At 33.5% G+C, this 12,364-nt stretch overlaps 2 protein-coding genes across 2 annotated transcripts in view; both read right to left on the bottom strand.

Moving 5' to 3' along the window:
- Positions 1-12,364, bottom strand: part of Stacl (SH3 and cysteine-rich domain-containing protein) — a gene marked incomplete at its 5' end in the record, with an annotated part of 55,435 nt that overhangs the window by 29,546 nt on the left and 13,525 nt on the right. Inside the window, one exon of the mRNA XM_028320387.1 lies at positions 10,730-10,798. Coding sequence (XP_028176188.1) covers positions 10,730-10,798 — 69 coding nt within the window. The remainder of the gene's footprint in view (positions 1-10,729; positions 10,799-12,364) is intronic.
- Positions 510-3,935, bottom strand: LOC114364294 (uncharacterized). Its single transcript, XM_028320395.1, has 3 exons — positions 3,767-3,935; positions 1,642-3,286; positions 510-1,376 (listed from the first exon to the last, which is right to left on the bottom strand). The coding sequence occupies exon 2, from the start codon at positions 3,213-3,215 to the stop codon at positions 2,415-2,417; it is 801 nt and encodes a 266-aa protein (XP_028176196.1). The 5' UTR covers positions 3,216-3,286; positions 3,767-3,935; the 3' UTR covers positions 510-1,376; positions 1,642-2,414.

The raw sequence follows: 12,364 nt of genomic DNA, 5'->3' as shown, positions 1-12,364 counted from the left end.
ATGTAGGTATTGTGAAAAAGGCATAATATGAATCGTACAGTAATATGTAAGAGTCCCCTTCTTTGCCGACTTGAGAATATGCCTGTATTTACGAGTTATGCTATATGGCTTGGCATTTTGTTATACCCGACACAGGGTTCCAGATCAGACTGGAATTCTTTCTGAATTTCTCAAGTGCCTGCTCCCAGACAACGGTCCTAAACGCTGAGTGGCAATATTTTTTAGTAGCAACAATCAAATAAATTAGGTAAAATAATGTACAAAAATTATAATAAAATACAAACATCGTTATTCGGAATCGGATCTTTGTCTAGTAAATTGTGTCTGCAGAAAAATAGCTTGAATAATATTTCGTCTGTCTGTAAGTAGATAAGATCTGCTGTTATGTTACTAACTAAAAACCTAGTTTTTAGTTTAAAAACGAAGTTTATATCGAGTAAGATTTAAATTACTATCAAATAAAAGAAAAAAATATTTTTAAATATTTTATTAGTAAGGCAGGAACACGCCTTCATACTATCTCAATATAAATAAATCTGTGTCAAAGATAGGTTGAAGACAAAAATATAGTCAAGTTTGAAAACCACAATATTTGAGCTATAACAAGAAAGTGTGTAAACATGTAAACGTTTTATTTCATTAACAACAATAAATTGCTTTAAAGATTTTCTAATTACATATTCACATACATAACTACATAATATACCCATTAATATTGTGCACAATTGTTGACATAATAATATTAGAAAAAGAAACAGCAAACAAAAGTAATACTTATAGATAATAACAGGCGATCACACTAGGGTATAACAGCATTGAGTTAAGATTATTAAAAAAAGCTTGTAATAAACTGTATTAAATAAATGACAAAAAGTCGTAACGTAACTCAACTGTAGACAATAAAGTTATAGCTCTCCTAATTATTCTATTCAATTCGTTGTAACGAAAAATATTAAGAAAACAAGCAATTCATTGCAACAAGAATTATTTTATTATGATCAAGGAAATAGGCAAGTTAAGAAAACTCTAAAATAAATCTAAAGTAGATTGTCTACCATCTGCATTGTAAATGTGCATTAACAAAATATGTACTTTAAAAATATGTACGTGATTTCACCACACAATAAAATGTAGGTACTATGAGGCTTGAACTATAAATTAATTTATTTTTACAACTAGGCTCAAAATTTAACTCAATCTCAAGTTATAGATTAAAGTCTGTGATAAACAAAAATTTTTTCTGAAAAGAGAGCTATTAATATGATGCCTTGAATAAGTTTGATATTAACATTACAATACTTGAACGCATTTTCATTCTAATTAAAGAATAACATCATAGTTATCTCCATAAAGGAGCCATTCCCTTTTATTATTACACTAGCTTTCCGCCCGCGGCTTCGCCCGCGTGGATTTTTGTCTGTCACAGAAAAACTTTATCGCGCGCGTCCCTGTTTCAAAAACCGGGATAAAAACTATCCTATGTTCTTTCCCGGGACTCAAACTATCTCTATGCCAAATTTCATCAAAATCGGTTGCGAGGTTTAAGCGGGAAAGCGTAACAGACAGACAGACAGACAGACAGACAGACAGACAGACAGACAGACAGACAGAGTTACTTTCGCATTTATAATATTAGTTGGGATTGGGTACACAAATGCTTAGCTATCATATGATAGTACAATCAGTACAATAGTTATTAATAATTGTTGATTTTATGTTAAGATCTCTAACACCTGAATAAATCAACACAGATTGATATGTACTTAAATAATTACTAAGCAACAATGGACACCAAAGAAAAAAATATTTAACATTCCATACAAATCTTAATATATTACATCTAAAATTACAGCACCATTTTTATAGCTTTTTACCATACATTTCATTTGCTATAAAATTAGTGAATTTAACTATTTTATTTATGTATATTTATTCGGTACTAAGTCCACTTGAAGCGTTTTCAAGTCTTTTTAATAGATTTTATTATATTTATTATACTTGATAGTAACATAGCCTATCTATGCAATATGCATGGTCAAAATATTGTGAAATAATCATACAGTTAGTACCATAAAATATGTAAAGCTACATCCACCGAACAATAATTTCATAGAGATATTTTCGTGGACCTTTTTAAGTTCTTTAAAATATTTTAATCAATTATAACATGTCCATGTAAAATGTTATGAATGTATAACATAACTTGCTAAATAACTAACTGGTAACAAACAGATTCACCAAAATCATAACAATGTAACAGTTTGATTTCAATTTAGTTCAAAACATGCATATTTTATCAATTGGGGCAAAGTACAAATCAGATTTATTCAATAGAATAGTACCCAGAAAACAAGGTTATTTACAAATAAGCCCTACTATTAATGTACTTAAACATAGATGTGAACACAAACACATTATGCTTCTGCTATTTTTGATTTGACATTTAACTTCCCGAGCTGGCCCAACATTAGTACTGTGTTTATCAAATTTTCAGAGTAGATGCGTTGGTTGGTTTCCATTCTCCGTAGTTTTTGTACAACATACTTTGAAAAGAATTCGAGTTCATTCTCATTACCTTGACCTCTAGCATCATAATCATCAGAGCTACGTTTGCGTTTACCTTTTGGACTTGTTTGGATGGTAGAAATTTTATTTTTGCGCTTAGATACCTCATCATCAGTGTTGTTACTGTTCACAAAAGCTGAATTAAGATCTTCTCCCAAGTCGTTTGCTTCTTCTTCATTCAGGTGTATAGTCAAATCATCAGGCACTGTAACCATCGGTACATGGTTGTCTGAAAACAGCGGTGAAGGCAGAAAAGACACACGTTTCTTAACTTTGACACCAGAATTTTTAGGTTTGCTCAATGTAGCCTCTTCTGAAACTGCTGCTACTGTATGTCTTCGGTTAACTTTTTCCTTATTGGCTTCAACATTATGGAGACGGCTTCCTGTTTGTTTATTGCTCCAGAAGTTTACTTTGATTTTTGGTTTTGGTTTAGGTTTCTGCTCAACTTTAGGTTTATTATGAAGTACTGTGGGGAATTTGTAACGTACATCATTGTCATCATTCAAAACTTTTTCTTGTTTCTTTTGTGTGTTTGGTGATTTATTGAGCTTATTAAAATAAACAGTGTTTATTTTGTATCTGACATTGTCATCATCGGATTGATACCCATTCTTCCTAGTGGACGATTTTTCTGACACAGTCTTCATCTCATAAAAATAGAAAAATCTTGATCAATTAAATATTTATTATTTTGTTGCTAGGTATCACTTCTGGTCACCTGAAAAAGTACAGAAAATTATGATTCTTCTATATTATTTCATGTTTCTGCTGCCTAAAGTTTTACTCAGAGCGACTGACTATTAACCTACTACGTTTCCCGCCTAAACATCGTTAAAGGAAAATCGACATTAAAGAAAGGAAAACTGACTCAAAACAGTAATAACAAATTCAAGTTTAATTTCTGATACTATTCCTGTGGTATTTTGTCGTTTGTAATGTATACCGATCGTCATTAGCCCTAAAAATAACAAGATAATACAATTTGAGGTTATGTTTTTTACGGAATAAAAACATTATTATTTTACAAATAATTACCATTTCTCGTCTTCAATAATAACGATAATGCTCTAATGACCGTTTCTACGCTTGATAACGAGTCATCAAGCCAACATTTTAACGAGAATGGCGATTCATTACGCTTTCATTATTCAAGCTCATTGTAGTTATATAACATTAAATTTATTAATACAAAACTTACCTTCGTGAACTTTCATTATTATATGGTCAGTATTTATTCATAAATCACTTCACAGTCAAACAAAAATAAATAAATCCACGACTACAAACACGACACGCACCATTCAGTTTCCATGACGCAAAGTAGTTTGAAGTTTGTCCGCACTCTGCAAGTGGCGCTAGGCGTGCAGGCAGCGCTGTAACAGCACAGTGTGTTGAAGAGACGCGGCGGGAAAACTGCTTACGGGTGCGTTCACGGTATCCGCAAAAAATAGTTTTCAATATTTTACCGTAATTTTCAGAATATCTCATTGCGGTTGTTTATCTTCTAAATTATAGCATTAAAGATTATGATACTTAATTATGTTACTTTTAGTGGTTTTGATTGACTATAATCAGAAAAACCTTTTCCATTAATGGACAACACGCATAAGTTGTAATATTAAGTTAAATTATGACTTAATTTAAAGTTTAGATCACACACATTACACTAGTTTTTATTTCACCTCAATCCATCCAGTATTACCGAAGATAGAGCCTCGAGAAGTTTACGGACTTTTTAAAATTTTCAAAAATTTCCAATATTCGCGCGTGACGTCACAACATGATTTTGCAGCCCCCGCACGTTAACCCATTTACCACTTTTTGTCTTTTTCCAACTAAAATAAAATTTTACCTAACTGACAACTGTTGTTAGTTGTCATCGTTCAATCACATTTCAAACTATGCGCTATAAAAGTAACCATTATTATGCCACCTATTGCCAATTTTGTGCACTATGAAGCCATTTTTACATTTATGCACTTAAATATAAATTTTCTGGAAAAATAACCAAGTTTGTGTCGCTGTGCTTAATAACGAGTAAATAGTCCAGTTATTTGTTAATTTTACTTAAAAAGTTTTCNATTTTGAAGTAGTATGACCATATTGAGGATATATCTGGGACTTTCTGTGGGACCTTACTTATCTAATTTTGCATAATGTTTTCTACGGCCGTTTACTGTAATCAATCCATAACCAAATCCGTCTGTCAACTGCCAAATTAAAATCTGTTTTCTATCAAATATCCACAGTTTTCGATGCCTTTACACTTTCTTAATGTTGTAATTCATCTTAAAACAAAAACATCGAAAACCTTTTTTCATAATCATATTAAGTGCACTTTATCAAGACACACTGTTTAAACGTAAATCAGTCTTTGTCGTCCTGAGAAAAATAAATAAAAGGTTACCCTACTTAGAAAGAGAGAGCCTGCCCACAGAGAGCGAGATAGTGATACATAGGTTGTGCTTCAAGTAGGTATTCTAAGTCTGGCCTCCATTTTTATCTTTAGCTTCATGGAAGAGACGCGGCGGGAAAACTGCTTACGGGTGCGTTCACGGTATCCGCAAAAAATAGTTTTCAATATTTTACCATAATTTTCAGAATATCTCATTGCGGTTGTTTATCTTCTAAATTTATAGCAATAAGATACTTAATTATGTTACTTTTAGTGGTTTTGATTGACTATAATCAGAAAAACCTTTTCCATTGATTGTCCTCTTCAGATTTAATTATGTAGTCTCGTCACGACATGGTATGTAGACTAAGGCTGGGTTGCACCATCTTACTTTAACTTTGACAAACGTCAAAAATTTGTCAAACTCCATACAAAAAGCACCGGTTATCGTTAGAGTTACGGTCAAAGTTAGGTGGTGCAACTCAGCCGCCCAAATAGCACCTGCACGAATAGCACTTGGCCTATTCCACTTATAGCACCTATCGATATGTTGGGAAGGTGCTCTAAGTGGAATTAAATTTATTTTCACGACGTATTCCACTTAGAGCACCCAACCTAGCAACCTAGTACCTACTGTCACTAATATTACCAACGGTGCTAAAAGTAAAAAGCGGTCTAAAGCCCATCTTTAAGTTGTATGAAGTAAACAGATACCTGGAAGATTGTCTTTTTGTTTACTTTGCACGTTCATGCACACGCGAGGAGCTTAGCGCGGGTGGGACGTGAAGCGTGTAGGCGGACGAATCAAACTTATGACACCAACGTGTACAGCACGTCAACGTAAACACTGTAGTATCTTACGCAGTTGCCATAGGGTCGACTTTGCAACGAAAATGTATAGTCTGATGTGCTGTCGATCGTACTTATGTATCTACACGTTGTTCGTTGTCGTCATGCGTTACACGAGGATTTCGTTTACCGAGTACATACTACTTACATACAGGCGCAAAACCCTATTTTGTGAAAAAGCAAGGTACCGATCGATAGAAGTTAATTAATGTAGGTACATATTTAAGTATGTGGTTCAGTCTGAAACAGACGATGTGGTGGAAAATAATGTCATGAATTAACTAACTACCACCTATGTACTCATAGCTGGGCATTAACTCGTTAATCCGTTAATCGTTAATTAACGAAGTTAACATTTCTATTAACGGATTAACATTTAAGTTAACTTTAAAAATTGTTAACGGACTCGTTAACTTCCGTTAAATAATCCTAGGTCCGTTAATCGTTAATCCAGTACCTACTATTTACCAAAAAGATAGACGTAGAAGAAGACGCGTTCAGTACCTCTAGTAGGAAAAACTTTCGAGTTCGTTTCGTTGCGTATTCAAAGTGTCATCGAAAAATTTTGTATGAAAAATTAAACAGCGCCCCCTATATTATAGCCGCCCTAGGGGCGGCTATAATATAGGGACTAGTACGTTCGGGCTTCCAGAACTTCCAGAACCCAAAACAACAGTTTTTGTAACCAGATCACTAACGAAACGATATAAAAAATGATATTTTTTATTTATTTATTTATTTATTTATTTATTTACAAGCTTTATATTTTTGACTTCACTTGTTAGTATGTGTGCACGTGTGGGACAAATCTTGCAACTGAATTTATGACCAGTTTTCCTCAACCGATTGAGCTGAAAGAAGAACGGTCATCTGTGACCCAGGCCCGACAGAAACGAGACATACCTCAGTTTTTTTGTCATGTCTTATTTAGTTAAATTATAAATATTTTTTATATTCGAAATCTATGTATAACACCAAAATATTACCCTTTGTTTTTGTTTAGGCGTTATACAAAAAATAATACAAAATGCCTATTTATCACCAAAATTGGTAAATGTATGTACCTAAATGTCTATTTATTTATTTATTTTAGGAATTACAAACAAATGTGTTACAGAAATTAACTTATCTATTATACTAGACTTATGTATTATTTATGTGGTAACACATCCCACTACGTAATCCACATATTGATATATGAAACCATGTAATACATTACAGCTGCTATGGAATGTATCTAGGTGACCTGGAGATACAGCCGGATTATACAGGGTGGAAACGATAAGTGATCTAACTCGATTATTTCTAAACTATACAAGATATCGAAAAACTAGTTACTGATTCTGAAAGTGCTTCACAAGCTCTTTCAAATGGTACCAATAATAGGTTACAGATTATGGAAGCTGGTAACATTGAATTTTTGGATTTTGTAACTTCTCGTTTCCACCCTGTATAATCCAGCTGTATCTCCAGGTCACCTAGATACATTCCATAGCAGCTGTAATAAACATTTAGGTACATACATTTACCAATTTTGGTGATAAATAGGCATTTTGTATTAGTTTTTGTATAACGCCTGAACAAAAACAAAGGGTAATATTTTGGTGTTATACATAGATTTCGGATATAAAAAATATATATAATTTAGTTAACTAATTAAGACATGACAAAAAAATTGAGGTAGGTATGTCTCGTTTCTGTCGGGTCTGGATTTTTTTTTTGTATGGGGCGTGACCGTTCTTCTTTGGTATACTTATGTAAGTACGATGACAATGCAATGTTATGGTACCATTGAGCTGGTCTGATGCTGGAGTCAGGAGGTGGCCATAGGAACTCCTAAATGAAACGGCAGAATCGCATCGAATTTGGGTTCGTAGGATTTGTCTTTTCGAGCACTTTAGTACTAGATAATGTCCAGGGTCCTAATGATGGAGTCAGGAGGTGGTCATAGGAATTCCTAAACGAAACGGTGGAAACTCATCGAGTTTCGGTTTGTTAGATTTTTCTTTTCGAGCACTTTGGTGCTAAATTGTATTGTAATTGAACCAAGGCTCTGAAATTGAGATACTAATAATAAAAAGTGTAAAATAAAATTATAATATTGAAAAACTTTTTTAAAAACAAGCAGTTGTACTATAACGAAAAAAGTTATTGTACTTATGCAAACATAAAAGAGGAATAAATTCCATGCGGGATACAAGCTTTCGAAATGATTTGAACCTTGCACACATTTTTTTTTTCGTTTTATTATCATGTGTTAACGGATTAACGATTAACGTTAACTTGCGTTAAATCTTGCGAAATATAACGTTTTAACGTTTAACGAAGTTAATTTTTTTATTAACGGTTTAACGATTAACGAAGTTAACTATTTGATTAACGGTGCCCAGCTATGTATGTACTTAATTTCCTATTCACCATTGCTTTTGGCATATTTTTTTTTGTTTGTTTGTTATTTATAGCGTATAGACCCTGCTAATTAGTTTGGTATAATTGACTATGCCTATTTTAAAAGCCTAGCTTGCACTGATTTACGGCTTCATGCTTGAATTTGACTTCTTTGTTCTACTGAGTGTCAAGCAATGCTATTTCTGGAACACACTTTACCATGTTGTTCTCTCTGAGACCGTTGAATTGGGCTGAATTGGGCCTCTATTTGCGAGATTTTCTCGAGATTTTGAGTCTCCATTATTTTTCTTCATTCTTCATTAATTTATGCTATGTATAAGATAAGTATAATTTACTTACATGTAGTCATTCAACTTTGAGTTCTATGGTGGCGAACTTATCTAAAGGCTAACTGATGACTTCTAAAGCCTGGGGATGATCGATGATACATATTATGGGTATTATTAATATGATTACGTTAAGAGGGTTAAAGATAATCTAATTTAATAATTGTAAATACTGTTGATATTTTAGAACAATCAAACGAACAAAACATTTTTAAATGGACTCTCTATCCCGTAGATTTATAAACGCATCGATTCTGCCAATTTAAAAAGGCACGTCCTTGCTTTAGAGATAAGCAATGTTATGACAAATAATTTCTCATTTAAATGTTTGTTGGATTTTAATATGATGGATGATGTGGGAATGAAATTAAACCAACAGTCGTAACTCGTACCTAATGATAAAACGAATAGCACCGCTTTGCTCGCCCGTGTTATGTAAATCGGCTATTAGTCGGTGTTTAATAAGTTAAATAATTTGTCATTAATTATTCCATCTTTTATTACTATGAACTTACTTAATATACTTTTATGAACTCAAATCGATACGAGTAATAATAGATTTTTAATTACATACTTAAATATAAAACACATTCCATTAATTTACAATTTTACTTAGATTTAATGAAGTTACCGAGAATGTAATTTTTTTTGCCTTTAATGAGATATTTTTCTGGTATTTTGAGATTTTACTCGTTCTGTCTATTTTGGAACAATGTAGTTACTAATATTATTTCATAAAATATTATATTATTAAAATCTCATTACATTGCAATGTAAAGCATTGGTAAAATTGATATTTTAAAAATATTATAAAAATTATAATTATTTTGTATGAAAAAGTTCATAATTACTTTTTAATGCGTAAATTTAGAGTGCGTACGTTTTATTTCCTTCATTATAAAACATCTTGGTGCTGAGAATTAGGCAGCTTTAGAACAGAGGTGACGTAACAGCCTTACGTTTCCCTAAATAAAAATAACAAAGAAGACGTCATGTAGATAATATGAAGTTATCAATGTGAAACACATCAAGTTCGATAAAAAAATAAAACCCAGTGTGCAAACACTCTTAAATAACTTGTACAAGTGTATAATCAGCTTACAGAATAAGTACTTACCATATGATTCTTCATAGAAATCCAGCCCATCTTGGCACGGAATCTCAGTTTGCGTTTGTTGTCCGTGGTTACTAAATCGCGATTTACCGGGGCCGACAAAGGACGGATACTGTTTCGAAATCGTTAATTTAACGTTATTAATTTGTTTTTATTCGTATTAATATAGATAAGATAGTCCGTAGGTTATGTCGGTCCACGAGATCTCATCTCAGACTGAGGGGTCGGCGGGAGGCTGTGCGCAATGCGACACTGCTCATATGAAAACATTAAGGTCTATTGCTCGACTATTGCCATTTGAATTTTAGGAAATGGTAAGTACATACTATTTTTACAGCATTACATTAAAGTGGGTAATAGGAATTGACCTAAAATTTATGTTATATTGGAAATTATTTAAGTAATTTTAATCTCTTGCTTGCGCTCTTTTATGAAACAAATGACTGCAGGTTTTGCACAAAGGAATGGAAAGGACAGTTTCTAAGTAAAATGTTTATGTAATTTTTATATGCATTATCCTGTAAACAAGGCAATGCAGCTATGGCGGGAAAAATGAAACTATTGATTAATCCGTAAAGGCTAAAATCGCATGTGCAGAAATGCCCGGAACAGATGAGACCCCAGGCGTGCGCACTGTGCGGGGTGGTTCATTCAGACAGGTGACCGTGGCAACGAAAATTGTTTACAAGCTGTATTGAGTTCAAGATGCAATCAATTTCATATTCATTTGTTATCATTTGTATGAATTTTAAAATTTTACATTAATTTCACAATTTTGTTTGTAATCTATTCACTTAAATCTCTGCAGACCATTTAAAAAGAAAATCTTGTATAATTATACCGATTAGCGTAGATTAATATTAGTGGTTAATACATATAATTTTGTAACCTTATAATGTCGTGTCTTAACTATCTGCTCACAGCTTCTCAGGATGATTCTTCCAAACGATCGCTTTTGGTGATAAGACCGCCCATAATAAGACGTAGGATAGGTACTTAATAAAATATATCTCTAGTTTTTTCATTGGCGACAAGTGTCCCAAAATTAAATCTAGATTCTAGACTTACTTGAGCTCTCACTGCAGCTAGATGCAACTGCGTCGCCCTGTAGTCATACTTCTTGATTGATATCTCTTCCTGCGACAAAATAAACATTGTTAATTACCTATTATTTTATAGTTATTAAAGTAACACAGCATTAATAAATTGTTTGATTGAAAACTAGGTAAGTACTAATGTGCCATTTGGTTGTGGAAGAAAATTAATTAGGTAGGTCCTAACTACTATGTTATACGAGTTTAACAGCTGAAAATAAAACTTGCTTTCTAACATCAACACTATTATAAGAAATGACAACTTTTATGAGAACATAAAATAATATCTTTCATGTTGTAGGTACCTACCTACTACATTTATGACACATCGTGATATAAATTTCAGTCGTAAAGGAAAATTCTTTGTATCCTTTTCGTCATTTTATACCTCTACGTAAGTACATGCTTGCTACTTGCAACGATTTAAGTCTGGCAATATTTCAATATTTTAGTCCAAAAGTAATTAAATAAAAAAAAAGATTTTATTTTCCAGTGTGTCATAGGGTGACATCTAGCGGAGTTTTTACGAACTTCAACGCATCGAGGGCGTTCGAATTTGCCCCGAGGGTTCTCGAGGGCGCTTGGTCTTTCTTGGCGTTCGTTCATTATTTGATTCAAAGTTCTCCCACTAGAGGTCACTGCTCAGAAGTTTTAGAAAAGTTACTTCATAGGTAGTTCGTAGGTAGGTACCTATTCAAAATTTATTTGAATAAGGGCTAATTTTTCAATCGCCGGATAACATTTAACTGAAGAATAACTTTGGCACATTGACATTTTCAGTATGGATAGTTTATTAATTTGACGATTGAAAATCAACCCTGATAAACCTAAGGAAGTTTTTACTTTCATCATCATCATCATCATCATTTCAGCCATAGGACGTCCACTGCTGAACATAGGCCTCCTCCAATGCTCTCCATGTTGATCGATTGGTAGCGGACTAGAGGCCTGCGTCCAGCGCTTCCCTGCCACCTTTACGATATGTCGTCGGTCCACCTTGTAGGTGGACATCCCACGCTGCGTTTTCCGGTAGGTACGCGGCCTCCATTCCAGAACCTTTCTGCCCCACCGGCCGTCAGTTCTGCGTACTATGTGCCCTGCCCATTGCCACTTCAGCTTGCTAATCCGTCGGGCTGTGTCAGCGACTTTAGTTCGTTTACGGATCTCCTCATTTCTGATTCGATCTCGCAAAGAAACACCAAGCATAGCCCTCTCCATAGCACGCTGTGCAACTTTGAGATTCTGTATATAAGGCCTATAGTGAGAGGCCACGTTTCCGAGTCATAAGTTATCACTGGTAACATACATTGGTTGTACACTCTAGTCTTCAGGCACTGAGGTATTTTGGACGAAAGGCCAGAAGTTTTTACTTTAATTACAATTTATTCTCATATTTCATAGAATCAAAGTAATAATATAGGTTTCCACAAATTGTTTCGAAGCATGTTGTATTCGTTTATGAAAGATTCCTTTCTCGATTTCGACATGGTCACTTATTAACCAGCTCAAACTCAATCTCCAGTCCCTTTCTATTCATAACTAATTAGTTTTTAGAGTTCAATTAATCTGATGCTCATTTAATAATTGTTATAAGAGAACTCCATACATC

The sequence above is a fragment of the Ostrinia furnacalis genome, unplaced genomic scaffold (genome assembly GCF_004193835.3).
Source record: "Ostrinia furnacalis isolate ACB-3 unplaced genomic scaffold, ASM419383v2 OfSCF7368, whole genome shotgun sequence".
NCBI lineage: Eukaryota > Metazoa > Arthropoda > Insecta > Lepidoptera > Crambidae > Ostrinia > Ostrinia furnacalis.
This window is presented reverse-complemented; position numbering and strand designations above follow the sequence as displayed.